Below are 27,280 nucleotides of genomic sequence, written 5' to 3'. Positions count from 1 at the left end.
CCGGGCTAACCTATATAGTAATCTCATAAGTTAAGAAGCTTTTAGGGCTTATATTTAAACGTAGGTTTAATATAAAACGATTTTAGTTATCTATAAGTAAGACTAAAGAGGTATAATAAGAAGATTTTACACAGAGGCAGTAGCAATTACTTATAAACGACTTTTCCTAATTAGGAAATTATATACTAGCTTAAAGGTAAGCGGAGAATACGGCATTTATCTTAGTTTCCTAACTTTTAAACATCTTAACCGCGAAATCCAATTTTCTAAATTTTAACCCCCCTATCTATCCTACCTTCTTACCACTTCTAGAGCTGTTAGATATACATACAATAGTATATAAGGAGAATTGGCAGTATTGCCGGATTAATATTACTGCTGTCTATAGCGTTAATTGGTTTTTAGAATTTTTTAAATTTTTTTTAAAGGGCGGAAATGTTACTTATATAAGGAGTTACGTGACCTTTGAGAATATATGCTACTTAAGACCGCATATTAGCAGCCACAACTTCTCTACGCTATAGTTAAGATTTTATATATACCGCACCTAGAGCTACTTAAAAATAACTATTACCTATAGATCTACCAATTTATAAATTAAAAATTAGACATAGTTAGAGCTATTAGTAGGGGTTATTAATCGCGCTCCCTATAATAAAATCCGACTAATAAACAAACTAATAAATTAAATTAAAAGTTCGGAATGTCTAAATAAGGTTCTGCTAAGACGCTAGCTGGACCCTAACCTAGACCCTTCCTAACCTATTAAATTCTAAAAATAATAACCTCTACCGAATTAAAAATTAACCTTATCCTTAATAAGCTATCCGATTGGATTTAATGGTTCTTTATTATCTAAGATATAGCTAAAACTAACGAGGCATAGCACTATTTAAGAAGAAAAACAATCTTCTAAAGCTAGAACTACTAAGTCGGCCTATACTAAGGGACATACTACCTACGGCTATATTAATAGCAAAGCTAGACCTAAATTAGCTTACTACCTATAACTAGCTCTACGCCAAATATAAGGATAATCTACGCGTACACTAAAAGCAAAAATAGGCTATAAACGATATTAATAACTACATCGTTCGCACTATATCGGTAGCCTACCTTTCACTTATTAACAGCCTTAGTAGTCGGTTATATTAAATATTTAAGGCGTCTCTACCACTGCAGTAACAGAGATATTTTGTATTTTGGTAAGTAATCAAGCCCATCTTATACGAGAATCTTATACTTATTAGTACTTACCAAATTACATACTTATAGGGCCTCCTCCCATCTATAAATACTCCCTTCTTTATACCTTCCTTTTTTTCTTTTCTTCTTCCTTATAAGAGCTAGAGGTACTTTAATACTCCTTAGTCTCCACTAAGGGATCTATTAGTTAATATAGTAATATAAACAGCATTAAATAAGAAGACGGGCGAGAGAGAAGATAAAAAGGATGGAGGAGCCTCTAGTAGGTGTTAGTTAAGCAACTTTAACGGCTATATTATAGCTGCCTAATCTCCTATACTTATAGGCCTCCTCCCATCTATAAATACTCCCTCCTCTATACCTTCCTTTCTTCTTTTCTTCTTCCTTATAAGAGCTAGTGGTTCTCTAATACTCCTCCTTAGTCCCTATTAAGGGATCTATTAGTTAATATAGTAATATAGATAGTATTAGACGAGAAGACGGGTAAGAGAGAAGATAGAAAGGATAGAGGAGTCTCTAGTAGGTGTTAGCCGAGTAACGTTAACGTCTATATTATAGCTGCCTAATCTCCTATTTATAGGCCTCCTCCCATTTATAAATACTCCCTTCTCTATACTTTTTTTTCTTCTTTTTTTCTTCCTTATAAGAGCTAGAGGTGCTCCCTAGTCCCTACTAAGGGATCTATTAGTTGACGTGGTAATATAGATAGCATCTAATAAGGAAACGGGTAAGAGAGGAGATAGGAAGAATGGAGGGGTGTCCGGTAAGTATTAGTTAAGTAATATTAATGTCTATATTATAGCTGCCTAATCTCCCATTCGCAGGCCTCCTCCTATCTATAAATACTCCCTTTTTTATACCTTTCTCTCTTCTTCTTTCTTCTTCCTTATAAGAGCTAGAGGTGCTCTAATACCCCTCCCCAGTCCCTACTAAGGGATTTATTGGTTAATATAGTAATATAGATAGCATCTAACAAGGAGACGGGTAAGAGAGGAGATAGGAAGGACGGAGGGGCGTCCGGTAGGTGTTAGTTAAGCAATATTAATATTTATATTATAGCTGCCTAATCTCCCGTTTATAGGCCTCCTTCCGTCTATAAATACTCCCTCCTTTATACCTTTTTTTTCTTCTTTCTTCTTCCTTATAAGAGCTAGAGGCGCTCTAATACCCCTCCCTAGTCTCTACTAAGGGATCTATTAGTTAATATAGCAATATAGGCAGTATTAGACAAGGAGATAGGTAAGAGAGGAGATAGGAAGGACGGAGGAACCTCTAGTAGGTATTAGTCAAGCAAAATTAACGGCGGTTTTTGTTACCTAAAAATTGCATTATATAACGACATTTGGGAACGTAAATATGTACCCCTATCCCATACTTATACCACTACTAAATATTCTAAATTTTATACTCGGAGTTACTTATAATAGGTATTCCTAGGAGATCTACCGGTTTAAAGCTCTATAATTAAACGTTATTAATATTTTATATAGGGGTTGTTAATTAAGCTCCCGGGATACGATTTTTAAAGTTTAACACTATACTAATATTACGACCTTCTTATAGTGGCCGAGCCACCCCTAATCTCCTCCCCCTCCTCCCCCCTCCCATTACTCGGCGCTAAGCTATTACATTATCGCCAAGCCATTACGTTGTTATACGTCCGAACTGGGTAGGCAATAACGTAGTTACTTAATTATATTAAACGTCTCTGTATATAGTTATATCTCTTCCTACACGCGTATTTAATTAAGTTAGAGTAGTAGACTTACTTTAATTCCAGCTATGCGGCGATTTAGTTATTAGGTATTAAAAATATTTAGTATATAAAGCTTTAAATTGGAATTATAATCTACTATATTAAATCCTACGTAGAGGGCTCTGTATTAAAGCTCTGCAGTCTAAATATATACTAGATTCGTAACCAATATAATCCTTAAGCCCAGCTTAAGTAGGGCGCCTCGGTTACTGTAGTAGATCCTTACCTAGCAGTAACTAAGGCGCCTTAATCTTACTACTACTTCTAAATTAAGTAAAAGCTCTATATAGGGGGGTTCCAGGGGGTCTCCCCCTGGAAAACCTTATCTCTATATATATTAATTAAAGTCGATATAATAAAGCTCTAAAATTGATTGGCTTATTACTTATAAACTCGGGTCAAAATTTACGTTGGGGGATCAACGTTCCGCATGTTAGGTTTCCCGGCCACGTCGCTGCTGTTTACTGCAATATCCAAGCGTCAAAAACGTCAATGAGGCGCTAGCCGAGCAACCGCACTGACCAGCGGCTTTAACACCAAGCTCTATACGGTATAGAGCCTCTAGATTGGCTTATGAGGCGTGCATATACGAAAAGTGCAAGAAAACTTGCCACACGAAGGGATGAGATAAGGAGTCCGTCACATGAATTCAGCCAATCAAAGCGAATGGCAACCACTTGGGACCCTCTCCCTCATCCTCCAACACGATTTAAGGAGAATTGCAGGACTGTGCAGAAGAAAACTAGCTCTTTCTCTAACATATTAACCTCGATAGACGGTTTCAGTCGTGCGAAGGTAACAGTCGACGAGCTTGTCAGCAACATCTTTCGGGGTAAATCGGCCTTGGTGGCGATGGCCACGGAGGTGCCCGCCGCGATTTGATGGCCTTTGCCAAATATTTACACCTTTGTATACCAAAGGAAGCCTTCGATGTCTTTTCTCGTACATGCGGCTCAATTATCTCAAAAATATCCCGGAACTAATGGTTGTTAAGCTACTTGTCCAATGAAGTCCGATGGATGGCACAAGAACTTACCAGTGTAAGTCCATTAATCTAACGGCTTTGGCCAAACAGGCGGTTCTTATCATAACGCTACGGCTGATGACCTAAGCTTGGCCGAACAAGCGACTTTCATAATGGACGTAGAAAGTTCCAGCTATACATGACGTTGTCTCTATGTTAGAATTTGAAGTTAGAACAGGAGATTGGGTAGACTTCTGAGTCGCTTTAGACAGCTTCTCTTCATGGACTCGACACCCCGAGCAAACAGTTGACTGGCACGAGTCGATGCACTTGTTGAACTAGGCACTAACGACATTGACGGATGGCTTGGGGCTGTCGACCCTCTGCTTATGCTGGAAGCTCGGTCAATAGGTATTGGGTAGTGGGGCTCTCGGGACTCTTGGGCCAGGCCAGGTTCACTGGTTTGGCCATGGCCAAGATGTTGCCGCGGAGGTTGAGAAGCGTGATTCTCATAGCCGCAAGTCTCGTTTCTGGACCGCATGCAGTTGCTGGAGGGAGTTTCTCGATTGCAATCAAATCTTACGTCTCCTGCAGAGAGAGCGTGAACTGTATTCCTCCTGTTGTCAGCGCAAACACCGACAGGTGATTCCAACCTACACAATCGGCCTTCTGCGCCGACGTTCGGGCTCGGTCATGGCTATTTCCTTATGACCACCCTTGATTCGCACTTGGGCCGTTCAAAATTGTCAAGTATAAGTAGTCGTACAATACCTCAGACTATGTCATATCTCGGGCCGACTTTTCTCTTGTCTGACCTGAAAAATAAGAAAATCGATAAGTTGCGGGAAGTCAGATAATGTTGTTGATTAGTCGAAGTCGGCATCTACGCTTTTGGTCCGTATCGCTCGCCATTTGCCGAACGTTCTTAGCATGCAATTGGCAGAATACACCGAGTCTGTGTCCGCGGCCGTGGTATTATCTCCGAGAGATCTCATCTCCAAGAGTACGGCGAAATATGCGGAAACAGTCCAAAAGTGACTTCTCCAGCAATTTTTATAGGTCGATGATAATCATATACCCCCTAATTAAGGCCACCGCTAGTTATACACCCCCTAAACGATACGCATACACCCCCCAATTGATACACATACACCCCCTACCTCATTTAGTTTAGACGCTTCCTCATTAAGTTAGATGCTTCCTCATTAAGTTAGAATATCACGTGCGTTTGACTTGTTTGCGCCTGCATCGCGAAAATCAAAGTACGCGCCACGTAGGTTTTATAACTGCAACATCACGATCAAGTCTTGATTTTAGTTATAGTATAAGTAGTAGAGTCTAAATTTGGATCGCGACTGAGTCGATTAATTAGATTGCGCAGTATTTTGTGAGGCGTCGCGCAAACTGATTCAGGTACTGCTATCTGCTTCGCGCCCACGCGCCCACGCGCGCCCGGTGGGACCCAAATCAACACCTCTGCTTCGCATCCAAGGGCCTGCAATTATAGAGCGTCGCGATGGTCGGTCAATCAACCCCACAACCGGTTCTATCATTACCAATCGCGTCGACAGATCTACTTGTAGAGAGCCCTCAGCATTTGAGCGAAATACTTTGATTTTCGCGATGCAGGCGCAAACAAGTCAAACGCACGTGATATTCTAACTTAATGAGGAAGCATCTAACTTAATAAGGATAAATGAAGTAGGGGGTGTATGTGTATCAATTGGGGGGTGTATGCGTATCGTTTAGGGGGTGTATAACTAGCGGTGGCCCTAATTAATATGCATGTATCTCCCTAAAATAGGCCTAGACCCTTCCGCTTTAGATTTAAAAATTGTGTGATTTAGCCTTACAGCCAGTTCTACAAAATATCCTTAGCCCGTTGGCGTCTAACGTTATCGATAAGGAAATATAGCCCGTGCGCGCCCTTTCGAACACCAGTTCTGAAAGTACCCGATACCATCTCGTCAATTCCGGTGGTTAGCGCAGCCACGTCTGCACGGCCTTTTTGTAGGGGAAGTTTTGGTATTTTTGCTGTTTAAGGGAAAGTAAGGCCGTGCAGACGTGGCTGCGCTAACCACCGGAATTGACGAGATGGTGTATATTTCATTAATCGATTACACCACCACCATGCCGCCTAATCGTGCTTATAATGACCTGGATATTGTTCAGCCCACCCAATACAAGGTTCCCCCCATTGGATTGCGAAGAAACCTCCTCCCCAGTCTTGGGAGTTACCAAAGTTCAAACCCTTCCTCATAGACGATTATCATCATCTTATATCTGAGCACTGTCGACGATCTAGTTACTCTGACGAGCTGGATCCTTATCGATACTGTTGGGCGAATTTCAACGGGTTAAAGGGTAAATCGCATTAATACCTCAACTTGTCGTAAGCTGTCGGCATTTAAGTAAAATACCGCATACACTAGATGCGGGCCTGGGCCTGGGCCTGGGCTGTACTTGCGTCCATCTGTTATCGATAAGGATTTAGCCAATCAGATCAATAGAATCAAATCGCCGTGCTCAGGAATATGAAACTGGTAATAGGGACCTTTCGCACGAGATTGACGCTAACGTGGGTCACCGGGTTATGACAGACCACCTAGTTATGACGGGAACACCAAAATACTGCCAAATGCCGATTTGCAGTGGAGACCGCTTTTCCTAATTAGAAAGGCGGTCAGATTTCCGTCATTGACCCGAGGTACGAGGGTCTATTACTTTCGGGTCCTGGATTTCAAACTTCGCCAAGCTAGCTTCTAATTGGTTAGAAAAAAAGTTGCGGGCGGTATCTACCTGCAAAATACACGTGACGAACTTCAAAACATTTGAGTTTAACTAAAGCTCTGCAAAAGCTCTGCATCGAGCTCTACCAAAGCCCTGCAAAAGCTCTGCACGAAGCTCCGTACGAAGCTCTGCAAAAGCTCTACCAAAAGCTCTACCAAAAGCTCTACCAAAGACTTTGTAGCACCTCTGCCCACTCAGTGTACTGGCCACATAGTGAATGGAGCACGCAGTGCGCAGGGGGGTCTAAGGGGGTCTCCCCCTTGAAGCTCTGCTCGAAGCTCTGCTCGAAGCTTTACTCAAAGCCCTATACGGAGCTCCAAAGCTCTACTAACACGCAGCACTAATATACTAGGAAGTCTCACAATCGTCTCGACGAACGTCTCTACAAACACCTCTACGACGGCTCTATAATTGCCTGTACAATCGTCCGTACAAACGGCTCTATAAACGGCTCTACAAACGGCTCTACAAACGTCTACACGATCGCCCGTACGAATACCCATACGATCAATCAATCAAACGTCCATACGATCAATCGATCAGACACCTATACAATTAATCAGACGCCCGTATAAACGTCTCTACGAAGGTCTACAATCGCCTATACAATCGTCCGTACGAACGTCCGTACGAACGCCTACACGAACGTCTACACGAACGCCTGCACGAACGCCTGCACGAACGCCTGCACGAACGCCTGCACGAACGCCTATACAAAGCTCTGCTCAAAGCTCTATACAAAGTCGTTTATAAGGCTTTTAAAAACAAGCCTAAATATAAGCTCTATTAAAGCTCTACATAAGGCTCTATCAAAGCTCTGCATGGAGCTCTACTAAAGCTCTACAAAAGCTCTGCTTAAACCTCCGTACGAAGCTCTGCAAAAGCTCTACTAAAAGCTCTACCAAAGCCTCTACCAAAGCCTCTGCAAGAGCTCTGCCCACGCAGTAAATAGAGCACGCAGTGCGCAGGGGGGGTCCAAGGGGGTCTCCCCCTTAAGCTTAAAACTCTACTCGAAGCTCTACTTAAAGCTCTACTTAAAGCTCTACTTAAAGCTTAATACGGAGCTCTAAAGCTCTACTAACACGCAGCACTGATATACTAGGAAGGCTCTATAATCGTCTACACGAACGGCTCTATAAACGGCTCTGCGAACGTCTACACAATCGCCCATACGAACGCCCATACAATCAATCAATTAATCAATTAAACGCCCATACAATCGATCAATCAAACGTCCATGCAATTGCCTATACAATCGTCTCTACAAACGTCTCTGCAGTTAATCGCCCGTGCGAACGCCTGCATGTGGCTCTGCACAAGGCTCTGCACGAAGCTCTGCACGAAGCTCTACCGAAGCTCTACACGAAGCTCTACCGAAGCTCTACACGAAGCTCTACCGAAGCTCTACACGGAGCTCTACCAAAGCTCTACACGAAGCTCTACCGAAGCTCTGCACGAAGCTCCACTAAAGCTCTGCACGAAGCTCTACCGAAGCTCTATATAGAGCTCTGCAAAAGCTCTACAAAAGCTCTATACAAACCTCCATATAAAGCTCTGTAAAAGCTCTACTAAACGCTCTACTAAAGCCTCTATAAGAGCTCTGCCTACGTAGTAAATAGAGCACACAGTGCGCAGGGGGGTCTAAGGGGGTCTCCCCCTTAAGCTTAAAGCTCTACTTGAAACTCTACTTAAAGCTTAATACGGAGCTCTAAAGCTTTACTAACATACAGAACTGATATACTAGGAAGGCTCTATAAACGGCTCTACGAACGTCTGCATAATCGCCTATATAAACGCCTATATAATTAGTTAATTAATTGATTAATTGCCTATATAAACGCCTATACGATTAATTAATTAATTAACTAAACGCCCATACGAACGTCTCTACAAATAACTCTATAAATGGCTCTATGTATAGCTTTACACACGGCTCTACAAACGTCCATACAATTAATTAATTAATCAATTTCCTACACAAACGCCCGTACGAACGATCAATTAAACGCCTATACAATTGCCTATATAATCGTCTCTACAAATGTCTCTGCAATTAATCGCTAGAACAAATAGCTGCACGTCTGCACGTCTGTATGTGGCTCTGCGCAAGGCTCTACACGAAGCTCCGTATGAGGCTCTACCAAAGCTCTATATAAGGCTCTATTAAAGCTCTATATAAGGCTCTGCCCAAAGCTTACCCCCTACTGCAAAGCACGACAGAGGTATAGGATTTACGAAACAAATCCATACCTACTAGTATATGTTAATTAAGCTCTATATAATAAGGCTCTAAATTAAAGCTTTNGGTTAATTAATCGGCTTATTAATCATAAACTCGGGTCAAAATTTTCGTTGGGGGGTACCAACGATCCGCATGTTAACTAGGTGGTCCATCATAACCTGGTGACCCACGTTAGGGGTTGACGAGCCACACGGCCGTGCAGTTGGCCCGCGCAGGGTTACCCAGCAATATCCACCCCATCAAAATGAGATATTCTATAGAGATTCTATGGGCGATGCACATAGCAGAGGTAGATCTATAGCATTGCAAAGTTGGTGGTAGAAAGGGAGAGGTAGAATACAACTTTTAATCGCGAATTAAACTAATGCGACCGGTAGAACTTATAATCCTTATATTTTAACAACTACATGTTTAAAAATTATAATTTTTATACTATTAGATTTGTCTTTATAATTCCTATATCTTTATAATATAAAGATTTTTTGTAGGAGTTATAAATTTAAAGTTATAAGAAGAAATATACCTTGATATAGTATTACTCGTTAAAAAGGGGTAGAGGTAGTAGAAATAACGTGCTTAGTTATTAAGGTCTAACTATAAGCGGCCGTTAAAACCCATATTGAACTCGTCAATATATAGATTCTCGGTGATTGCTACTTAATTAGGGGTAGTACGTGGCTATGCGCGCCAAAATAGCGTCAATATTGGGTCATATTCTTGTGCGAAAGGTCCCTAATATCCACTAAATATCATATAAAACAATGTAAACCCCAGTAATCCTTAATGGATAATTCTTGTATAAGGCCTATAACTTTTTACCTATATTATTTAATAGGTATATTTTACCAGCTTATCCATAATCTCATCTATAAAGAATTAATTGAATGTAGTAAACAGATCATGTCGATTAAGATCAGAAAGTTTATTTAGTGTACTATAGTTACTAAAATCATTAACTTAAAAAGGTGTAGAATCAGGCAGCAGCTATAGCTCTAGTAGTGAGTTTTTAGCGACCTAATTTGGTTAAACATTATATTAAGTCTGCTGAACAAGGTCTATATCATTGGAAGTACGATTGGAAGGTATGGTTGATGGTATTGTATTGATTAAATCTATATAAGCTATACGCGTACTTCTGGTTCTGGTGTTCCGCACGCACCACATATTCGATGGACGTCGACGGGTTAAGGGATAGGCGCTGGGCAAAGGTAGCGGCACCTAAATTAGCTCATGCAACGCCTTTTGGGCCCCTACGTAATCTAATCAATTAGCTTAAAAGTAGGTAGATGGTATTATAGGTAGTAAGAATGGTAGTGAGAATGGTGACTTTCTAAACTGAACGGGAATAATCCAAGCCTGTTTGGGTAGGAGGTGTGCATATCATTTAGGGGTCGTATGACCATCATTGACCTTATCATATATAATGAGTTTCGACATCCCGCTTGTTTTCACTCATAATGTATTACGTTCCACCACATCACAGTACAGCCTGGCAGCGTCCTGCAGTCCGCCCGCCTCCCCTATCATTTCAAGAATAAGCTACTGCATACCTCTTATTGCAACATGGCGACTACAGGAACAGAGTATGAAGTTTCGTGCGAAGGCGAAGAACAGAAGCCAATCATCGCCGCCGAACTCGATGAAGAGAATACACCTCCCAATTTTGGGGAAGCGCCGGATGGCGGCCCTCGAGCGTGGCTTGTTGTGACTGGGTCGGCTTTCATCTTCTTCTCAACTGTAGGCTACGCGTACTCATTCGGCGTTTTTCAGGAGTACTATATGACACACCAGGTCCGCGAGGAGTCGCCAGATAACATCGCCTGGATTGGATCCCTGTCGCTTTTCCTCCAGTTCGCAGCAGGCGCCATCGGAGGACCATTGTTTGATCGTTTTGGCGCATGGGTATGTCTTCTGGCCCCATTGACGTTTAAGCCAGTCCACTAACATGGCATTAGGTTATCCGGCCGGCGGCGGTCCTCTACGTCTTTTCCATAATGATGACGAGCCTATGCCACGAGTATTGGCAATTCATGCTCACGCAAGGTGTTCTGATGGGCATAGCCATAGGCCTTCTAATGTTCCCAGCAATGGCAGCAGTGTCCCAATACTTCGACAAGAAACGAGCAACTGCCTTGGGCCTGGCCTTATCCGGATCATCCATCGGCGGCGTCGTTATTCCTATTGCATTGTCAAAGATGCTGAACAGCTCTTCTCTGGGGTTTGGATGGACAGTGCGAGCCATTGGACTTGTCATGTTGCCCCTTTTGGCTTTCTCATGTGCGACCGTCAAGTCTCGCCTGCCGCCAAGAAAAACCACTTTCTTCATCGGAGCGGCCTTCAAAGAAGCAAATTTCATCCTCCTAATAGTCTCGGTGTTCTTCATATTCCTCGGCATATTAACTCCACTGTTCTTCATCCCAGCATATGCGGTCACAAGAGGCATGGACGCAGCACTTGCCTCGTATTTGCTTACGATTCTCAACGCGGCGGCCACGTTTGGCCGTATCATCCAAGGTGTACTAGCGGACAAATTTGGGCGATTGAACATACTAGCACTTGCGGGCGTAATCACCGGTATTGCCATCTGCTGTTTGAACAAGGCGGAAACCACTGCAACGTTGGTGCTATATTCGGTTGTCTTTGGGTTTTCTTGGGGGGCGATAGTCTCTGGAAGTTCCGCAGCCTTTGCCGTCTGTCCTAAAGACCCCCGAGACATCGGGACCTACATAGGAATAGGGTTGGCCGTAAGCTCTTTTGGAGCTCTGATAGGCCCTCCGGTTAATGGGATGCTTGTCAACAGATATGGAGGATTTTTTGAAGCATTCGTATTCAGCGGCGTCATGTGTTTGGTCGGTGGTTGTACTGCGCTTGCGAGCAAGGCCGCAACCCCTCAAGGTATTCTGGGGAAGATATAACGCTCGGATGCTTCCTATATCTCATGGATGGAATTTTGTCTGCAAATCTCTTGGCTATCTTTTTCATTGCGATTTGTCGACCCAGATCGTATTTACGTACTTTGTCTCAGTTGCCTCGTAACTTATGACTAATAACCCTCTTTCTTGACTCGTATGTCTCATCGAATGTCTCATTACCTATTTCTATTACTAATTACTGACTGAATGACGACGTCGTCGTCAGCCTATTTGCCACCTATCTGGTGTATATAGTGAGGCTCTAGAGCTACATTTAATAAACGGAGTTCTCATACTTGATCTTCCTATTTGACACGATTTCTAGATTCAGCCCAAGAAACATAAATTAACGAGCAGGCAACTTGGCAGGCTGCTATCGAAATGGATAAGCATGGCTCCCAGTAATGAATGAATGTATATTCGTACCACGTATCGTATTCATATCATTAAGGCCTCCAGATATTCATTATTGCGATAATATCGCGATATTGACTTAATAAAAAATATCACCAGGCTTAGCAAGGTGTTAAGAGAGGTGATCGTCCTCAAAGTCCTCCCAAATCGTCGCCCCCTTTCTGCCTCTCGAACCAATAAGGCTTACGTCTTTTAGATGAATCATCGGAACTGCTGTCGGATTCGACAAAAAGAGATTCTGAAGTAGGGAAAACCATAGGACTTGGTTGTAGGTGGTAGATTGGGGGTGGTTAGGAAGGCTGGCATTTGCGTGTTTGTTAGTTACTTATGCGTATATTTTAGAACGATAGGCGTATTCACAATCCTTTGCGAACGCCACTGACTAGCACCAACGCTCCAAATCACACACATATATATCCATAAGCTTATGAATATTCATTCATTCATAAGATTCAATATCGTATCCATATCACTTTATAACGATAAATGAAGGAATAAGGTTATCGTTGGGAGCCCTGTGGATAAGTAGCTCTACGGTAGTTATATAACTAAATAACTACCGTCTTCTAATATTTAACGGGTGATAAGTAGAGAGCGGTATAGTAGAGACAGGGGCAGAGACAGAGACGATGAGGTGGCGGATATTGGCGGAGGTGGTGACGAAGTAGTGACGAAGGGAGGCCTCAAGATGTGTCAGAACTCGTGTAAGGATCAAATTGATGAGAATCTATGCTATTTATGTAAAGGGGGAGACCCCCTGTAAACACCCTAAACTAGGCCATATTTGGCGTTTAACAAGACGAAGAGGTTAAATAGATTAGGGGGTATAGCTGGTCGTGGTGTTACGGACGCTTTAAGTACAATGTTACGACTACTTAGAGAAGAGTCGGAAGAAGCTAGTTGGTTGATACAGGCACGGTCCAGAATGGATCCGTTAGAACCATGTGACGAGGAATGGTAGCCGAGGTCACATGACGTTGTACGCAGTGTACGCGGTGTACGAGGGGAACGTACGTACAATACGTACAATGCGTATATCACGTACAAAGGAGATTTCTTAGGAGTACGGTTGTGTATTTAAAGGACCACAGTCCCTACCTAGATAGTTCTCTCCTTCGTAGTGAATCTCAGAATACAATTGGAGTTAATCTGTTGGGCAACCACTCCACCAGTTGTGTTTACGTTGTTGACTATTCTATACCTACATACCCAGCCCATTAACAAGTCCACCGTAGTATTTCCTACAAGGCTTCGTTACACGTGGTCTCAGAGGCGTTAAACGTGGTCACCGATAGGGCTTACTAGAAACTAAGCGTAGTCACTAATAAAATTATTAGGAAAAGGTTGGTAGTACTATACTTTTGCCTATATAGAATATGCATTAGTAGTAATATTTAACTTAAATATATATATATATATATATATTATAACGAAGCTTTATAGTAAGTACTACGGTAGACTTATTAATAGGCCAGTTATATAGGTAAATAAGAAGTTAACAACGTAAATATAACTAGTGGAGTAGTTGTCTAATAGATTAACTTTAATTATATTTTAAGATTTACTGTCACGGCACTGACCTCACGCGTTGTTGTGGCTCGGCTGAGTGTACGCGTATGCATGAGCACGGACCTGACCCCTGAGCGACGTGTATATATACCACCTTACCTCCTACATAGATCCTCACACGACATCGTTTGTCAATGATATACAGTCACCTCGTACCTCGTACCTTGACAGTCGGCACGTACTGTGACATTTACTATAAAGAAGAGAACTATCTAGGTAGGGACTATAGTCCTTTAAATATATAATACTGCGTCTAAAAAAATACTAAGTACGTTAGTATATTAGTACGTTAGTACGTCCTACATTTCTGCTGTAAGGGATATTTTATCCCTTACTCGGGTGCATACCTGGGAGCTCTTAGGGGCTGCCAAGGCTAGCCTTCGGCTAGCCCTTGGCACCTCCTTATAAGCTCCTCGGGCTTGCAACCCTTCCTCCCTCATCGGTTCGTCTCTGTACGAGGCTATTGCCTACCCTCATTACCATATCGTCCTCTTCCATCGACTCTCCTTGTGACTCATACTCGGCTTGCCTGCTCCCTACCGTACACCTGGGCAAATATGCCTCACATCTGCATTCCCACATTCCTATATTTTAAACTGGTCCTATAACATTATATAACTCGGGCTACCCATAGCTTGACTAGTTCTAGCGCCTCCCGTACTGTCTTAACCAACTCGTTTATATCTCTTCTTAGTAGTCGTATTACTGCTAATATAAGGTCCGTAATATTACTAAGACGTTCTTACTGTAACTAGGCTAGTGTCACGGAGTCAACAAAGCAGTTTACAAATAAGCTTGATTGCTAGCTATTGACCGTGCTAAGTACATTGACGCGTGATGGTTCAAGACGTTCGATACAGAACAGGAACAGGTCAGGAAACGTGGTCGAAGATATAGGGGTAGTAGTGGTACGTGCGTAGGTGTCACGGGACGAACGTGCGCGGGTGACTCCCGTGACAGCTAGTCTCGTTATATTATAAACCCTTAGCGTAAGGGTTTATAAACCACTAGAATATAGCTGCTAGTTTATATTAAGCTGCCTAGGAAGGATTTGTATATATAGAGCTATAGAGCTATAGCGCTATAGCCTAGAGGCTGTATGCGTAGTATTGTGACGGCGCTGGGGCACCGCCCCTACGACGTCTACATGCAGCCTAGTTAGGGGCTCGCTTGGAGACTTGGCTCCTGTATATAGACGTGTCCTTTCCTCGACCTCCTTCTGCTCCTTAGCTTAGTATCTTCGTAATACAGCATTCTACAAGCTTCGGTTTAGAGGCATTTGTACGAGCCGTAACAAGTATTGTATATAGTATAATATAATGGATATATCTATATATCTCTATATTAAAAAAGAAAGGTTATCTAATAAACACCACATTCTACCTAACTCTGGGCCAAGCAGATTAGATTACCGGAACCTAGATAACGCCATTTAGTGGTTACCCCTAAAGTTCAGCTGTCGGAGGTAAAGGTAAAAGTCTCCGAGTAAAACCTTCGCTAAATTCTGTGGCGAAGTCAGCTGTGGCTGAGCGCCCTTGCTAAAGAAATTCGTGACTTCGCGCCGTACCTCATCATTACACAACACCATTCCACCATGAGCAGCATATCCGCGCGACGGGTGTACTCGCTCCTTCGTTCCTCACTACCATCTGCTAGTTTAACTAGTACTGCCTACCGGGCACCGTTCCAGAGTCCCAATGCCGTCCGCCCGTTCTCCACCACTCCCATCCCCTCCGCCTATGTAAACTCCAACAACAGATCTACTACCTCCACAGCCCCTACTTCAAGTCAACCAGCCTCAACGCCAATTAAACCGAAAACTACACCTGCTCCAAGCCGACCAGCCTCAACGCCAATTAAACCGATAACTACACCTACCCCCACTGAACCCCCGCCCCCAACAGCCCGTACCTTCTCCCTCGAAGAATCGTCCCGCAACCTGCGCTCCCTGACCGACGGCCTAGACGACACTCCGCTTGAGCTCAACGGAAACGCAAAGCATATCGACTGGACACGGTCATATCACGGGCTCGGCAATGCGGCCTTCCCCCCCGAGACCTCTGAGATTCTGCTGGCGCCGATAGAACCGGACGATGTCGAGGTCAAGCCGGATGGGATTGTGTATCTGCCCGAGATCAAGTACAGGCGGATTCTAAATAAGGCGTTTGGACCCGGTGGGTGGGGTTTGGCGCCGCGTGGCGAGAGCATTGTGACGGGGAAGCTGATCACGAGGGAGTATGGACTTGTGGTGCAGGGACGGTATGGGATCTTTTTTCTCTTTCTCACTTGGCTTGTTTCTATGGCCTTGCACGGACCGCGCAGAATTAGAGGAGAGTATTGAGCTGACGTGTGTTGCCGGTAGGCTGGTCTCAATAGCGCGTGGCGAGATGCAATATTTCGACCCAAACGGCATTCCCACAGCCACTGAGGGCTGCAAATCGAACGCACTGATGCGGTGCTGTAAGGATATCGGTATTGCATCAGAACTCTGGGATCCCCGGTTTATTAGAAAGTTCCTTTCGGAGAAAACAAAGGAGGTCTGGGTGGAGCACGCGACTACCAAGAAGAAGAGAAAGTTGGTGGTAAGGAAGGATGATGTTGTGAAATATCCGTTTAAAGAGGTTAAGATGTAAGAGGGGGTAGGTGGTTTTGAGTATTAGGAAGAGGTATACGACGGGTCTGGAGTGACGGTTTTCCAGAGATAGGAATTGCATGACATGAGAAGCATTGGGTTTGCATATCTCGGAGGTTTGTTTACACTCGGGGTGTACAATTATAGAGTGTATAATATTGCGCAGAGCGTTCATTTCTCTTCTCTAAATCAACTCAACCCGAAAAATCCAATTACTGTAAGCGCCAGTGAGGCCGTTAACTATCTAACCAGCACATCCAGCTCATAACCCAATGTCTCATGACTCCAGCATTTATTGCGTCCCAAGAAGCTTTTGAGGATACAATCGCTAAGACCCAAGGTCAAATCCGGTAGATCGTCCATGCGTCTCTCCATAAGCCAAATCCTCTGGCTCTGAAGGCTTAGGCTTCCCACTCCAGTTCCAGGGCATCCAGCCTGGTGATTGTTGTGAATGCGTCCTTGAACCCATTCCCCTCTCCCTCTCCACTTCTTCCCTCTCAATACGATCAAACTCAGCCTCACTCCTACTTTTCGCCAATCCTCCGCCTCTGCTCTCCCCTTCCCTCTCATCCATCAGATTCACCTGCTCCCTGTCAAAGGCCTGCAACAGCACCATCAATCGCTGCCTCTGAGTCGCCAAGTATGACAGTCGCTCCTCGTTGCCCTCGATCCCTGATGGGATCAACGTGCCGCTAGCACTAAGCTCCTCCACCTGAGCCTCACGGGTACCGTACGAACCAGTGGCACCCGACAGCGCCTGGGCCACGAGACCATAAAAATCAGTGTCGCCTCGCGCGGATGGCATGTTGAAGCGTGACAGGAGTGTCTGCGCATAGCTCGCGTGCCGACTTGGCGGCGGCGACGGCGGATGCGGCGCCATGCCCAGGACGTTCACCTTGGCCCACTCGATTCCCTGCTTCAGGTAGCTCAGTCCAGCAGCTCTGGCGCGGTCGTGCGCGTTTGTGATGAAGGTATCGATTTCAGCTTCGTGCTGTTCGAGGAAGGGATCAATGTGCTCGCGGTAGAGAAACGCGGCGCCTTGCGACCCAGGCATGACGAGGTAGAGGTGTATGAAGAGGCGGAGCCAGGCATAGAAAGGAATCCAGGAGAGGATGAAATCGAAGGTGGTTTCAAAAAGGTGGAGGAGTGATAGCGTCACGAAGTACATGAGCCATGGTGAGAGCAGCGCGGGGTCGGAGGTCCGTAAAGCTTTGTAAGAGGCGAAGATGGGGAAGAGGACAGCGGCTATAATACTGCTATAAGTCAGCTAAATGTTGTAGATGATACCAAGAGGCATTTAAGAGTATTCCAAGTGAGATTTAGGGCTCTGGCAGTGGTGACGGAGCTCCTGGTGCTGGAGCTGGAGCCGAGCTTACGGAGCTCGAAGCGCGGGACAGTAGCGGGGGCTGCCAGCACTTACTTAATGGCATCTGCTATGATTCCGAACATGACTAGTATTATTCTATTTCAGTATCGGCTCCAAGGAGAAATTTGGAAGAAAATAGCTTTGAGGAAAGCGTAGGAAGGCAGCGGAGGCTAAGTTAGAGATGGAAGGCAGCGAACAATGGGAGAAGAGGTCACGATGAGCATACAGTACGGGTTTATCGATATCGGCCCTTCTTCCTCGCGAGGAGCCGGCGCTTTGTCTTTAATACTCAAGCACAAAGACGCCCACTTGTGATATCAGCACTTGTTAATTTGTTGATGTCACACATCCCCCATTTCTACACGGTACTTTAGTATTTTAGCACTCTCCCTTGGGCTGGTACAATTCGTCCTACCGTTATCGATAAGAGTTAGCCAATAGGATCAATAGGATCAAGGCTCCGTGAAAGAGCCTTCCTACGTCCTTATACTGCACCCGAGTCTTCCTACCTACCTTAGATCTAAACGCTACTTCTATTTAACTCCTTCCTTAATCCTAATCTAGTCGTATATATTCTTTAAGTTAATCTTCGTAAAGATCTATACGTTTCCTACCCTATCCTTAAGGGTAAAGAATATCTAACTTTTTTTTAGTAATACTATTTAATTATCGGTAGTTAATATATAACCTAAATTTTCTATTTTCCTTTAGTGTAAAGAGCATAGGATACCTTGCTAATAATTATAATAGTTAGATATATCCCTTTCTTAAATCGTATTATATTAACTCGTCGCTTGTAAGCTTATAGGTCGGAAAGAACTTTAGACTAGTTCCTAACTCCAAGTCTATTATGACCCTATAATTCGTAAATCAGTAGTTACTCTAATTCTCCGTTTTCATCGAATCTCCTCTTCGGTATGCGCTTTAATGTGGATCGTATCCCCCGTCTACCCAGCTTCCTACCCGACACGCTCCAATCTATTTGCTTCACCCACATCCCAGTAGTTCTTCTGACCAATGCGACGCCTAGCTGGGACGGAGAAGCTATCTGCCCTCCTATGGTGGAACACGAATGCGGGCCGCAGCCACCGCGGCTACGGAAAGTGGGCGTCAAGGTGTATTTGTGCGGGTTCCGCTACCGGTTTCTGGCAAGGAAAGCTGGTCAGGTCGCGGAGTGTTTGGAGGATATTTGCGAGAAGCTAGGACTGGGCTCGGGGTTTGAGATTGAGGACGACAGTCCGATTCTTACGCTGGGGCTGGTACCGCCGCTCCAGGTGTACATGCGCGGATGGAGAAGGATTATGACCGGAGTGGAAGATGATAGTATGAATACCGAAAGCGACATGTCAACTCCCTTTGGTAATCCGGAGGGTTGAGAGAGAGAGAGAGAGAGAGAGAGAGAAATGAGGGCTGTGGTATACACCTAACCTAACAACGTAAGAAAATTTTAGTCAAAATAGTTATTGATATATTTTAATGTTTCTTTGTGCGGAAAAGCTATGAAGGAGCATAGAGCAGTTTGATGCACACGAAGCACGTGAAAACCAGAGAGCTACTTTGCGGGCACCTAGCAATCTTTGCAATACACTTATGCTTTGAGATATGTGCCTATTTCGATGAGTATGTCCTTGGCGTCCATCCCAGGTACCACGCCTACATATTCGAACGCCAAGCCTATTAAGCCGATCCTAAGGCACAAGCCACTGTGGGTACTGAACGTCGAGAAGTATGCTGTCATAGATGCGGCTGGAAGCTGATCACCCAGACGTAAGACTTCCGAGGGGTCTAGGGTTGAACACGGACTAGCTTGTAACTTAATGCGAGTTAAAAGTTGTAACTTTCATATTTACTAATAAGTACTGCAATAAACCAAAGTCTGAAAATAAAAGCAATTTTGCACCTGGATAAAAATGGATGGTTCTAGTTCTCCTGCACGTTCTATACTCTAGCCGTTTCTATTCGAATTCGTTTCGTGGGTTGTAGAATGGTAAAGTGACTTTGTCAGCCCGAGTGTCCCGGGTCAGGTGCACAAGGAAGGCGAAGGCTGGACTCGAATTTTCATGCCGTAACCACCACTTGTCCCGAAGTGTACCAGTCAAGGAGAAGATGACCATTTCAAACCGCTCACCCCATCGTGACAGCTCATGGCACGAATGTTTAGCCACCGCGTTGGAACCACGTATAACCAGGAGTTGTCTCCTTCACCGCCAGCGTCTGTACTTGCCAAACCAAGCAGACACAACCCTAGCGCATTCCGCGGAGATTGTAGCAAACACTTCGAGATCACTGTCGGCCTAGTATACAGAATACTTCCTTTTTTTACCTCAGCATCTTTCAAGATTATCGGCATCGAGCTTAGGCACCTTACTGACTCGTCAAGCGAATCGAAAGACGTAATTTTGGGTGTCTCTCAAAATGTGCATCGCTATTATCACGACAGAACATCCTCAATACCCGTTCATTCTCCTCAACAACAGAGATGTCAGTACTCCTCAATGTTTTCAGGAAATCAAGGGCACTCCCTAACCATCAAGAAACAGGAATATCTCCTTCGTCCGACGGCAGATGCGACCTGGTGGGATCCCCCAAATTCTCACGTGCTCGGCGGATACGATCTCCACCGAGACGTCCACGGCACCTGGTTGGGCGTGACACGCCAAGGCCGGCTGGCCGTCCTGACCAATTACCGCGAAGAAGACAACGCCATCGTCCAGGGCGCGAAAAGTAGGGGCGGCATCGTGAACTCGTTCCTGATGACGGACCCGCACTCGGCGGAGACGACCGAGCAGTTTGCGCAGCGCCTTGTTGACGAGGACGGGGTCAGAGGCGTTGGGGGCTTTAGCCTCCTCTTCGGGCAAATCCGGGATGTCGTCGACCACGGGAAAAAGGGCCTCGCTATCATCTCCAATCGAACTCCGGACATGGATGGCTTAATATGGGTCGCACGGGAGCCCAACGAAACGCATGCTCTCAGCAATTCATTCTACGGCGATAGAAGCTGGCCGAAGATCGTTCAGGGTGAAGAGGCTGTCAAAGCGGCCGTTACTGAGAGTGTGGCGAAGGGCGAAAGCAAAGAAGAATTGCTCGAAAGATTGTTTCAGGTGCTAAGCATTGACACCCTGCCAAGGCAGCGCAATGGAGAAGAGTGGGATATTTATTTGAGGCAACTCCGAAACAGTATTTTTGTTCCTGCGGTTATTCCTGCGGTTGGTGGAGAAGATGAATTATCGGAAAAGCTTGCGGGTGAAGTTGCTGCTGCGCATACCAACGGGGTAGCTGAAATAGCCGATGCCACAAGCGGGGTTTATGGGACGCAGAAAGAGTCAATAATATTAGTTGACCGGAAAGGAAAACTAACGTTTATCGAGAGAACGATATATGACGGTAAAGGAGATCCCGTCGAGAGAGGCAAGGGTGACAGGACTTTCCAATTTCAGATTGAGGGCTGGTAACAATGACGGTGGGTTAAGACATAGAAAGTTCGGTATAGACCTGGGCGGCGGAGTTTTGGCGCAGGGCTTTTATTTTCAATTTGACTTTCCAAAGCCATTCTTATATCCCAATCCTTTTTGGAACAGTTTCTTTCTCATCTAGAGAGCCATTGCTGTCGTAACTTCCTCAACTCAGGCCTGACACAACCTCATACGTATTTTCGATGGTTCTACGGTGGACTGGCCTTCGACCAGAGAGGGACTGCATTGCCAGAACTCGTGATCCAGACATGTTCAGCAAGGCTCCAAACCTCCACAAATTGATGAAAGATTTTAACATATAGGAATTTCCAGAAACTCACCGACAGCTCTTGGCGTTGACCACCGTCAGGCGTTAGGTGTCACGACGGCGTTCACTTCATGGGTCAGAAGTGAATGCTATCCACGCGTTCAATCGAGAGACACTACGAAGTATTGAAGCTTTGAGTCATCAAAATCACTTTGTGATCTTGTGGCCTCCTGGGAGATTCACCTGAGTGGTAAGACCTTTCACTGCCATTCAAAATATTTCGCCGATTTTTATCGTCTCTGAAAACAACACCTTCCTTCAGCACTCCACGCCTCGTTCACTCTCTGTGCCAGGCCCAAGTTTTGCCTCTTCTCTCTTGCGGCAGGTTTTTTGGTGCTCTTCTCCCTCTTTGTTGGCATGTGTCGGTACATAATATACACCTTTGACGCTTGTGGTCATCAAGAAGCCATAGGAACTCAGGGCTGCGGTACGTCAACATCACATACTTACACCACAGATAATCTTGGGGATCCTGGCTACCCATGCACACTGTGTAAGAATCCGTGCACTTTCACAGGTAAGCGGCAAGATTCTTTGGACGCTCAGACGGAAACAAGCGGGACGCGGTCGAGCAAGATCGGATCGAGCGATTCTTCCGGAGACTACATAGGAAGTCGCAGGCGCACCTCTTCAGATGCTAGCCTATCGGGGGCTTCTGATTCAAACAGTGTCTCATCTATAACTCTGTCTGCGCTTGGGCTTGAGGCCCGAGAATGCGTTCCGTCAGTGGACCTACATCCAGTCAACAAGCCGCTCCCACACAGTCGCACTGACAAGAAGTCCCGTTACGAGGATGATTGCGAATCAATCCGGTTCTCAGATGTCTCAACTGGATCTCCGCTTCAACGCCCGTGTTCGGGCGCTCATTCAGTGCCCTCCCCCGATTTGAGTGTATTCGATCCAGGCCTTATCCCCGGATATATTTACGTCGATGAAGTGGACGTGCTAAAGCTGAAGAAATGCATTGTTAATAGATTAAGTACCTTGTAAGCCTCAAGTTTCCGCTGGCCCTTCGACTCTTCCTCTTCAAGATACTTATAGATATTTATAGAACTTGGAGTCCAAAGCTCAAATCTCCTGATACCGATGCGCTCGCTGATTACGTCCTTGCTCTCGTCAAGTCTGGCGGCCCTGAAGGGTATGTAAGAAAGAGTTGTATTTCTAACCTAAGTACCTTCCTCCGAAACCGTAAAAATTCCATCCCTCTCATAGCTAAGGCCCTACGGATTCTAACTGTTATACAGACACGGCCATGCTCGTTGATGAGGTGTTTGATATTATTCGAAATAAGAAGTTTCTCCAGGAAGATGTCAATGCGGATATATCACATGTGACAGAGGAAACACATACAAATCACCTTCAGGGCTCACACGCTTCGCCCGTGCGCCCGATACCCTCTACACCACAGGCCAGCCATATAAGTCCTCCAGGCCGGACACCGGAACATCATGGAGAACTTAATTTTCAACATATGCAGGAGGTTATCGTCCCCAAAGTCAAGCTGGAGCAGATTTCTGCATCAAATAACCCAGTTCAGGTGTCAACACCTACCGAAAATAACTTTCCATACCCTGTTCACGTGGTCCAGCGTTACCCGGGTCCATTCTGTGATACCCCTGGCAAACAGTTATTTGCAATACAGACTCAGCGAGCCCAGCAGCAAGCCCAGCATAACCGAAATTCGCCCTCGGTTAATCAGAATGTCCAGTGTCAGCCCCTCCAGTTTCCTTATCCTCTTTATCCTCAATATCATCCGTATCAGCCATACCAGCCTTATCAACCATACCAGCCGTATCAGCCATATCAACCATACCAACCGTATCAGCCATATCAACCGCATCCTCCCCGACCACCCCATCATGCCTTAAACGATCCTGGGTTGCTGTATATCCACGACGGCCCATTCGGGAAGCAAGTTCCATGGCCTAACTTGGTGCCTGCGGCCATTTCCGTTCACGTGCAATCACATAGCTCATATAACGTTCCGACTCATTCGCAATTTCATTCGCGCCGCGCGGCACGCTCTTCACGGTCCACCACTCCAAAACACAAGCACAATACCAGCCAAGCGCTCTTCCGCGAGAACGTTGTTCCAAAGCTCGAGAAGCGTTTCGGACATCTCATTAGAGCCCAACAGCCTCTGGAAAATGGAGATGACAACCGTGTTGTTCTCCCTGATAAAGACTCAAGCATCAACGGTGCTGCTAGTGGGGATTGCCATGGAGAGACTGAACCTGAGGTACCACAGATACATACTACATGCGAGCCACAAACGCATCCACAGCCTCTACAACCTGAACCCCCTTTGCCTATCAAAATCGTGCGTGGTACACCCTTTGCGCAGTACCTCCAAAGACAGGCCCACATGAGGCTGGTCGAAGCCGGTAATGCCAGCGAAATGAATGACGCATTAGCCTCATGCGTGATTGGCATGCTAGCAGATGGGAAAACGCAGGATGATATTGTGTTGAAGCTGAACGAAATCCTACACATTATGCCGCACGACCCCAGCGCCCGCAGTTTTACGAACTGGCTATTTGAGCAAATCCACATCATTCGCATCCAAGAAACAATGACACCACAACCAGTTCCAATGCCGCACCCCGTTGCAGTACCGCGCCCAAATGGTACACCACCATACGGTACATACCACCCGGCCGATGTGCATTCCCGCCAGCACCCAGACACCCTCCCGCACCCAATGGGCCCACCGCCCTTTGCACAGAAAACGCAGCCTGGACAGAATGACGCGCACGAGGCCGCAGCTCGCGCGACGCCCTGGATCCGCATGATGATCCAGTCGCACGAGTGGGTGAGCAGCCCACCGGAAATCTTGCATATCAGCGACACGGTCATCGAGCGGCTCATCGCGGGACACACTCAGGAGCAGATTTCGAGCTGCCTGGCAGGCTTCCCGTTTCTTAACCAAGCTACTATGACTGTGCAACAGTTTGCCGAGAAGCTATTCCAGCAGCTCTCGTTCAATGATTTTTATAAGCGTCGGATGGTGCAAGGCCCTGGGAACGCTGCGCCAGTGTGATGGACTAGCACTTGCTTGTTCTCTTTCTTGTTTTTTCTTGGGTTTTGGTAGGCTATACTTAGCTGGTTTGTTTTGGTTATGCGTCGAGTCTTAGAAAGACTTTGACTAGATCCCTTTGGTCGTATTGATGAGTAAACTATTGAGTCTGTGGGTTGTACTTTGTTTTCTGGTGGTTTTTGGTTTTTGGAAGGATCTTTCGTGGCTGTAGGATGTTTTATTATGCTGTGTTGCTCTCGGTTTTTGCTTCTCTCTCCGAGGATTTCTTTTTCCCCTGCCTCCTATTGAAGGTATAATAACGACTCTATATTTTGCCCGATTTCCCCTCTCCCTTCTATTTCTGTTTAGTTTAGTTTCCAAAAGTCCTAGCGAGGACGTAACTACAGCTCTGTTTCCCTTTTCTCTTTCTTGTAGGCTATTGCCTCTCGAACCAAACTCTGCTAAAGCTGCTTGTAAATTTATCCCTCCGTTTCTGGCACAAGACATGGGTTGGCACGTTCCTCATTCGTTGAGGATTTTACAGTACTGGCAGACCAACTAGAAACTAGCATGCTTGTTGGTTCCAGTCTGATTCTGGATTAATAAGGGACGATGGAAGATAGATGCATGGTGGGCGTTTGGCGGAAAAGGCTCACGGATAGTAGACTCCAAAAAATAAGTTTTTGGTTAGGCGGTATCATATTGCATTTCCAAGAGCGTAACAGTATGCGCATACGATGAATGCCGTTTCCTTCTTGCCAATACTCTTACCAACGGCGGAGATACCTAAAATGGCCTTATATCTGACATAAAAGCGGAGAACTCATGTTAAGATCGGAATCTATCCTCCATACATTCACAAGCCATGAGCCGATCCATCAACGCCGAGCTGTGCAGTCCTCAGTTCAGTGGTGTCCCAATTCAACCCATCTCTCCGACCAAAATAATAAGATGGGTATCCACCCAAAAACTTTCTTTCGATGCTTCATAAGATATGTTCATGGCCTTATGACCCTCTTCTTCACCTTGTCGTAATCCAGCACCCTTCGTTTCTGATGGTTCTGCGCCATCTTCCACCGCACATATAACATCACAGCATCCTTGACGCCCACAAACAAGCATCCACCGACAATACTCCTCCCCCACCTCGCCTGCAGCAACCCAGTCGGCTTCCCAGATACCGGTGGCGTGACCCAGGAGCGCGGGAGCGCAAGCCGCAACGCCTCACCTACGGCAGCCGCGATGGAGGGGAAGAGCAGCGCGCCGAGAACCGTGTCGGCTAGAGACGTGGTGTTGAAATTAAGACCCCGCTCTATCCTACGGTTATTCCTGTTTCGAGGCTGGGCCGGGACGTTCGGAGCGGGCGCCGCATCGTCCGCGTCGAGAGGCGGCGCATTGAGAGGCGGCGCGGGACCCCTGGCAATTGGGACCGGAGGGGGCTCGGCAGCATTGTGGTTGTCAGCAGGCCCGCCGTTATTCCAGTCGCGGAAGACTTCGAAGTCCAGGTCGACTTCAATGTCCATGACGCCGTTCTCGTCTTCGAATATCTCATGGATGTGGTTGGGGTTATTATCTTCATTAGCTCCTTGGCCTTCCTCGGGAGTGTCGCCGGCTCGTGGTTGGATTTCTTTCAGCCATCGCTGCTCACGTGGTAACCAGAATCGCTCGTAATATGCGTTGTAGCCTGCGCGGATGTACGGGAGCAGCGCGACAGTAAGGGCGGCGCTAGGAGGCCAATGGCCCACGTTGAGCATTTCGTCTGGACTAGAGGAGCTGGCGAAGAAGATCATGGGGATAATTGGGAGGAAACTGTCGGCAATTGTTATCCTAGACGCAATAAGAATGCTAGGGATAAGGGGAAGCCCTATGTCGAGGCGCCAATGCTGGCGCAAATGGTTGAGAAGGCGGATCACTGGCGATGCCTCGGTGACATCAGGGGGATTGTAGAGCGGTTGCAGAATCTGTAGGCCATCCTCCATCCCGAATATTTCGTACATAGCGTGTGTTCCGAGCATCGTAGCGGTGGAGTAGGCTGCGGAGCCTAAGACAACGAAGACACCGGGTACCAGCATGAGTCCAGTCAATCGCTCCAAAGCCCTAACCGTATCCACAACCACACTACGTGGCCGCAAGAGGTGTATTTCAGACCTGCACTGCGGGCAGAGCACTTTTCCTGAGCCGCCGGCTCTGCGTCGTGAGTTCGGTGCTTCCATATCTGCTATCCAATCTAAAATGCATTTCTCGTGTGCGACAAGTACGCAAGGACATGGACTCCGCCATTCTGATGATACAGGCGTGTCTTCAGTTTCATCATTGAAACATATCCAGCATTTGCGGGGTTCGGCATCTGCTTCGGGGACAGACGAAGTTTGCCTGTTCTGTGGAGTAGTATTACTGAAAGGCTGGGTGGACCGACGTCGATTTAAGAGAAGAGTTTGGGAGTCTTCTGATGTGGTAGAGAAGGCCTCACTGTCGGTACGAGGAAGTTGGGCCTGATGGGAGTCAGACGAGGATGGGTCCTGCTCGCGGGGAGAGGGCCTCCACTGGGAGGCTGGTCGGGGAGGAAGAGAAGCCATGTCGGAAACAAATGGCAAAGCGAAGACCCTTTAGACAGTATATGGTTTTATGTGAGG

The 27,280-nt window shown here is 45.8% G+C and overlaps 8 protein-coding genes across 8 annotated transcripts; 5 read left to right on the top strand and 3 right to left on the bottom strand.

Annotated features, from left to right (window-relative positions):
• Positions 1 to 10,340: 10,340 nt before the first annotated feature.
• Positions 10,341 to 12,113, top strand: K441DRAFT_614347 (monocarboxylate permease-like protein). Its single transcript, XM_067645675.1, has 2 exons — positions 10,341 to 10,860; positions 10,914 to 12,113. The coding sequence occupies exons 1-2, from the start codon at positions 10,522 to 10,524 to the stop codon at positions 11,871 to 11,873; spliced, it is 1,299 nt and encodes a 432-aa protein (XP_067502167.1). The 5' UTR covers positions 10,341 to 10,521; the 3' UTR covers positions 11,874 to 12,113.
• A 3,334-nt stretch (positions 12,114 to 15,447) lies between these two features.
• On the top strand, positions 15,448 to 16,486 carry K441DRAFT_688244 (Mgm101p-domain-containing protein; the record flags this gene model as incomplete). The annotated part of the gene is made up of 2 exons (XM_067652166.1): positions 15,448 to 16,112; positions 16,216 to 16,486. The coding sequence occupies 2 exons, from the start codon at positions 15,448 to 15,450 to the stop codon at positions 16,484 to 16,486; spliced, it is 936 nt and encodes a 311-aa protein (XP_067502166.1).
• Positions 16,487 to 16,813: 327 nt separating this feature from the next.
• On the bottom strand, positions 16,814 to 17,934 carry K441DRAFT_570023 (uncharacterized protein; the record flags this gene model as incomplete). The annotated part of the gene is made up of 2 exons (XM_067643892.1): positions 16,814 to 17,738; positions 17,906 to 17,934. 2 exons carry the CDS (start codon positions 17,932 to 17,934, stop codon positions 16,814 to 16,816), a joined length of 954 nt encoding a protein of 317 aa, XP_067502165.1.
• Positions 17,935 to 18,609: 675 nt separating this feature from the next.
• Positions 18,610 to 19,359, top strand: K441DRAFT_662786 (uncharacterized protein). The gene has a single exon (XM_067649100.1). The coding sequence runs from the start codon at positions 18,769 to 18,771 to the stop codon at positions 19,225 to 19,227; it is 459 nt and encodes a 152-aa protein (XP_067502164.1). The 5' UTR covers positions 18,610 to 18,768; the 3' UTR covers positions 19,228 to 19,359.
• A 907-nt stretch (positions 19,360 to 20,266) lies between these two features.
• On the top strand, positions 20,267 to 21,303 carry K441DRAFT_688248 (DUF833-domain-containing protein; the record flags this gene model as incomplete). The annotated part of the gene is made up of 2 exons (XM_067652167.1): positions 20,267 to 20,332; positions 20,392 to 21,303. The coding sequence occupies 2 exons, from the start codon at positions 20,267 to 20,269 to the stop codon at positions 21,301 to 21,303; spliced, it is 978 nt and encodes a 325-aa protein (XP_067502163.1).
• Positions 21,304 to 21,646: 343 nt separating this feature from the next.
• K441DRAFT_176832 (uncharacterized protein) lies at positions 21,647 to 24,724 on the top strand. The gene is made up of 3 exons (XM_067640352.1): positions 21,647 to 22,617; positions 22,683 to 22,819; positions 22,876 to 24,724. The coding sequence occupies exons 1-3, from the start codon at positions 21,989 to 21,991 to the stop codon at positions 24,669 to 24,671; spliced, it is 2,562 nt and encodes an 853-aa protein (XP_067502162.1). The 5' UTR covers positions 21,647 to 21,988; the 3' UTR covers positions 24,672 to 24,724.
• K441DRAFT_176800 (uncharacterized protein) lies at positions 24,725 to 25,400 on the bottom strand. Its single transcript, XM_067640351.1, has one exon. It carries the CDS (start codon positions 25,152 to 25,154, stop codon positions 24,777 to 24,779), a length of 378 nt encoding a protein of 125 aa, XP_067502161.1. The 5' UTR covers positions 25,155 to 25,400; the 3' UTR covers positions 24,725 to 24,776.
• K441DRAFT_706601 (uncharacterized protein) lies at positions 25,334 to 27,223 on the bottom strand (the record flags this gene model as incomplete). Its single annotated transcript, XM_067653675.1, has 1 exon — positions 25,334 to 27,223. One exon carries the CDS (start codon positions 27,221 to 27,223, stop codon positions 25,646 to 25,648), a length of 1,578 nt encoding a protein of 525 aa, XP_067502160.1. The 3' UTR covers positions 25,334 to 25,645.
• Positions 27,224 to 27,280: the final 57 nt, after the last annotated feature.

Source organism: Cenococcum geophilum (assembly GCF_001692895.1).
Source record: "Cenococcum geophilum 1.58 unplaced genomic scaffold K441scaffold_31, whole genome shotgun sequence".
Classification (NCBI taxonomy): Eukaryota; Fungi; Ascomycota; class Dothideomycetes; order Gloniales; family Gloniaceae; genus Cenococcum; species Cenococcum geophilum.
Note: the sequence above shows the minus strand (reverse complement) of the source record. Positions and strands in the feature narration are given on the sequence as shown.

What these genes read in the sequence shown, in the direction of transcription:
- K441DRAFT_176832 (XM_067640352.1), top strand. Translation starts at nt 21,989, where the DNA reads ATGTGTCGGTACATAATATACACCTTTGACGCTTGTGGTCATCAAGAA. An exon ending in GTTAATAGATTAAGTACCTT is followed by an intron (nt 22,618 to 22,682) that starts GTAAGCCTCAAG and finishes AGATATTTATAG; the next exon opens with AACTTGGAGTCCAAAGCTCA. An exon ending in AAGTACCTTCCTCCGAAACC is followed by an intron (nt 22,820 to 22,875) that starts GTAAAAATTCCA and finishes ACTGTTATACAG; the next exon opens with ACACGGCCATGCTCGTTGAT.
- K441DRAFT_176800 (XM_067640351.1), bottom strand. Translation starts at nt 25,154, where the DNA reads ATGTCTTGTGCCAGAAACGGAGGGATAAATTTACAAGCAGCTTTAGCA.
- K441DRAFT_662786 (XM_067649100.1), top strand. Translation starts at nt 18,769, where the DNA reads ATGCGCTTTAATGTGGATCGTATCCCCCGTCTACCCAGCTTCCTACCC.
- K441DRAFT_614347 (XM_067645675.1), top strand. Translation starts at nt 10,522, where the DNA reads ATGGCGACTACAGGAACAGAGTATGAAGTTTCGTGCGAAGGCGAAGAA. An exon ending in TTGATCGTTTTGGCGCATGG is followed by an intron (nt 10,861 to 10,913) that starts GTATGTCTTCTG and finishes ACATGGCATTAG; the next exon opens with GTTATCCGGCCGGCGGCGGT.